Source organism: Geospiza fortis, unplaced genomic scaffold, assembly GCF_000277835.1.
Source record: "Geospiza fortis unplaced genomic scaffold, GeoFor_1.0 scaffold396, whole genome shotgun sequence".
NCBI classification, from domain to species: domain Eukaryota; kingdom Metazoa; phylum Chordata; class Aves; order Passeriformes; family Thraupidae; genus Geospiza; species Geospiza fortis.
Window position 1 is genome coordinate 1,540,779 of NW_005054345.1, and position 4,338 is coordinate 1,545,116.

Consider the following 4,338-nt stretch of genomic DNA (forward strand, 5'->3'; position numbering starts at 1 on the left):
AGCCCCCCGTGCCTCAGAACCACCCCTCTTGCTGAGGGGGCGACGCGCCCCCCCTTCCCGTCTCCCCGGCGTTCAGGGCCTCCCTCCCCCAGTGCCACAGCGGCAAGCGGGGATGAGGGAATAAGCAGCATATTTTTTTTTCTTAATTACCCCCCAACAGCCATCCTAGTTTTTTCCCCTTGTTTCTCTTCTCAGGCCTCTTCTTCCGCATAGAATCAGCGCGGTTGGAAGAGACCTTTAAGATCCCCCAGTCCAACCGTGCACCCCGCACTGCCCCAGTATCCCCACAGCCACTAAACCCACAGCACCCAGCGCCAGCTCCAGACGCCTCCCAAACACCTCCACGGATGGTGATACCATAGGGCAACCTATTCAATGCCTGACCACCCTAACGGGGCACAATTTTTTTTCTTAGTATCTAATCTGGCTCTCCCGTGTCTCAGCATAGAACCATTTCCTCTGGTCCTCTCCCTGCAGGCACGGCAGAAGGGGCCGGCCCCTCCTCACTACACCCTCCCGCCAGGACAGCGATGAGGCATCCGCTGCCCAGGCCCTGCGGAGCAGGGTAGGGCTCGCTGGAGCCCGGGCCGTGATCCCCGCTTCCCCAGGGCTTCTCCCCCTCCTCCTGAGCTCGGTGGAGAAGAGCGGCTGTGCTCCGGGCACCTGGGGAAATGACTCCAGGCTCCCTGACCTTGGCTATGCAGCTGGCCCCGGCAGCAGCCAGGGACAGTGGCTTGGCCAGCATGTCTGCTGGCAGGCCCGCAGGTCTCGGGGGAGAAGAGCCAGCCTGCCGGTTCTTGGCAGTGCTGGACGGTGACCTAAAGGCACTGGCAAGTGCTTGTCTGAGGCAAATCCCTCTGTGATCCAGTACTACCCCTTTTTGGCAGTGAAATGTCGTGTTGTTGGCACTTCCTAGCCCAGGCTAAGGAGGCATTTCCAGGAAAACAAGGCACTAAAAGATCAGTGTTGAACTACGAAAGGCATTCGAAGGAAACTATTAAAAGTAATATGAATAGTAGTGCTAGAAACACCACCTCAGGGAATCTGTGTAGGCAAACAAAGGTTGCAAAATCTGTAATACAGGATTCTGTAAATACTGACAAGACATACTTCTGAATGTATTGTGAAGTCAGCACAATCCTTAGAGGTAACCTGTATTTTTCTTTCTTTTTTTTTGGGTTCACTTGAAGTTCACACTACAAAATTAGGACTGGGTAGCTCAGAGTATTGCTCATGGGATTCACCTTTAGGTACATGGGCCAGTCCAGGACAGCAGCAACAGAAACAGCAGTGCTGCCCTGGGGACAACTGAGGTTAACTGGGTGGTGGTTCCAGCCTGTTCCAATTTATTTTACAAAGATTTCTATTAGGTTTAGTAGGCCAAAGAGTAAATTGCAGAAGTAGCTAGATTATACTTGCTGCTGGATACAGCTCTCCTAGATCAACATTGAGACATGCTAGTGAGCAAACACACACCAGTTTGCAAACCTGATTGGCATATTTCCTTCAAATAGTTGGATAGACTTTAATGTGAACTGATAGAGCAGTTTGGCTCAGTAAACGTGCACCTTTACAAAGCCACAGCCTTTGACATAGTCTCCATCTCTGTGTTCAGGAACAATGCCTCCCTCTTTGCTGATGTTAAAGAATATTTTATTGCAGGGAGCAATATAGCAACATGGCATTAAAAGAGGAAGCAGAGTTCTACTGCCAGTGGGCCATTATTTAAAGAATTCCCAGTTCAGTGGCAATGATTAAAAACTTTCAGATTCTGGGCTTAACTTGCAGGAGAAAATATGACTCTGAAAGTAACTAAATTTTATCTAGAAATCAAAGAGGATAATCATAAAGCTGTAGGAAGTAGATTTTATAAAGTCCTTTTCTAGAGCAAAACTTGCTTCTTACATTGCAGTATGTGGCCTCATTTTTAGTTCTATAACCAAGCAACTAAAATATTATTACTCAAAAATGTAAGTGTGTATCGTAGATTTGTTTTTAATTTTCTGACCAAAGAATTCCACCTTATGCTGATCATCAATTTTTTAAAGATTTTTTTAGAATTTACTAGGTTTTAAAAATCTTTTTAAATGGAAAAGACCTGTTCTCTTTCTCTAGACATATCTAAAGAAACTCTAAAGCCTCTTAGATAATTTACTTATAAAATGAGGAAATCATACTTGATTGTCATCTCGGTCAATAGTACAGCCAGGAAAGTATCCAGGAAAATACCACTTATCTGCAAAGAAATTCACATTCTCATCACAGTGTATCTGCACTGTAGAGAGCATGGTACAAGATTTTCCATCTATCCATCAATATATTTTTGTAGTGTATTACATTATTTCTTTATGTTGGATGTCTGCTTAAACTGAAATTAATAAAAAATGTGGAAAATCTGAAATGTTTAAAAACTGGAAATATGTTTTTCAACCAGCTATATATGGCTTCTTCCCTTACAGTAATGCTGGTCATGCTTGAATTACCTAAGCAAATTTAATCAAAATGTCAAAGATCTATGAAAAGTCAGTTGTTTTGTTGTTTGGTTTTGGTTTGGTTTGTTGTTGTTGTTGTTGTTTTTGTTTTAAAGTGAGATATTACTTAAATTACAAAATTACAAATTACAGATTGTAATTTTCTCTTCAAAAGATAAATTTCCAATATGCCTTGGAACCACTTTAATTGTTTTCTGTAAATCATTGCATTTTCCTTTTCTTTGCCAAGAACTATCAGAATCATAGCTGTCCATGGCTGACCAGTTTTGTGGTCCAAGAAGAAATCAATGACCATCAAAAGCTTTCTATTGTTGTTACTTTGTAAGTAAAATCCTTTTCTTCCAGCAGGCATAGTAGCAAACTGTACAAATAGCATTTTTTTTTTGCAAACAACCCAAGAATGACATCAGTGCACTGAGGCAGTGTTTGGCTCTGAATGTCTCAACACTTTGACACCAAAGTCAGTTCCTGATGCTTTATGGCTCTTTCTTGCTTGAAAGTCCCTCAGCAGTGTGGTTTCTCCATCTCACCCAGTGAGATCAGTGGTCTGGCCACTCACTTCTCACCAGGCAGGTGCATGCAGAGCTGCATTTCCTGCAGGCCTGGCTGATGTGGCAGGTTTATGTGGCGTGTTGGTGATTCTGGTTTTGCTGACTGAGTGCTGTGACTGGTTCGGAGCACTCCCTCAGTAACCAGTAGCAACCAAGCCACTGCTGTCCTTTGACATTACACCGTACTCACTACATGCTGCAGTTAGTGCACAAAAAAGGGCCTTTGCAAATCCATCCAAAATCACAAGGATGTAGTTAAAGCAGGATCTTTAATAACATCACTTTGATTCCTCTGTGGGCTACTCACTTAAGAGTGAATCTGTATCTATTTTATGAAACACAGGGCGCTACAAGTCGTGGTAATACCTGTTTGGGTCATTATTAGTTCTAAAGGATGGTTCCAAGTCCCTTCAGACTTGGCAGTTTGGGAATGGTGTTGCTATCATGAAAACAGGTTAATATCAGTATTCATACGTTAGTGTTAGTTCTGGTTTCAAAACTGTCCATGCACACCATGTAATTGGAAAAAAACCCCTAATTTTCTTAGGCTGAAATATCAGTGTTATTATCAAGAATTCATGGCTTTCAATACAGCAGTGGATGAACAATGAAACAGAGGAAGTAAAGCCAAATGTTCTGGGGTTCCTCAAGGGTCCCAACTCAGTGATCCTTGCGGGCGCCTTCCAACCCAGAATATTCTGCCATTCTGTGACTGGCATCCCACAGACTGAGCCAGCCAGTGCTTTAAAGCCATAACGATTCAGCGCAGCAGCAATTCCAGCACGGACCGCTCGGTTCCAGAGCGTGTGCCCCCTGAGGGAGCCATCCCAGCGGAGCGGAGCGGGCAGAGCCGCCGGCTGCCGCAAAAGGCCCGTTTGCAGCAGTCCTCATCCCTCTAGCCATGCTCCTCGCAATTGCAGCGCTCCTGCTCTTAGCCTTTTCCGCTACGCGGCAGAAGGAACCTGATTTTTACACTTTCAAAGTTGTAAACATCAGGGGCAAGCTTGTGTCTCTGGAGAAGTACAGGGGCTCGGTAAGTGCGGCGGGGAGGGGCGGCTCCCGCCCGGGCAGCCCTTGCATGTCCGCGGAGCGAGCGCGGGGCGAGTGCTCGGAGCCCCGGTGCACACGCGTGTGCCTCTGGGCTGCTCACTCTGTGCCTCTGCCCTTCGGCGAACTCGTCCGGCTAACACAGGCTCCTCTTCAATAAAGCGTTTGCAGTCTAACCCCCGTGTGTGTCCGCGTCTTCTGCTGCTGCAGCCGCCTGTAGACGTGGCAGGGAGGGGACGGCGGCCCCC

The 4,338-nt window shown here is 46.0% G+C and overlaps 1 protein-coding gene across 1 annotated transcript in view; it reads left to right on the plus strand.

The window, feature by feature from the left end:
* The first annotated feature begins 3,923 nt into the window (after positions 1-3,923).
* The window catches only part of GPX7 (glutathione peroxidase 7), an 8,888-nt gene continuing 8,473 nt past the window's right edge, over positions 3,924-4,338 (plus strand). The window contains exon 1 of the mRNA XM_005422948.2: positions 3,924-4,076. Coding sequence (XP_005423005.1) covers positions 3,945-4,076 — 132 coding nt within the window. The 5' untranslated portion in view covers positions 3,924-3,944. The remainder of the gene's footprint in view (positions 4,077-4,338) is intronic.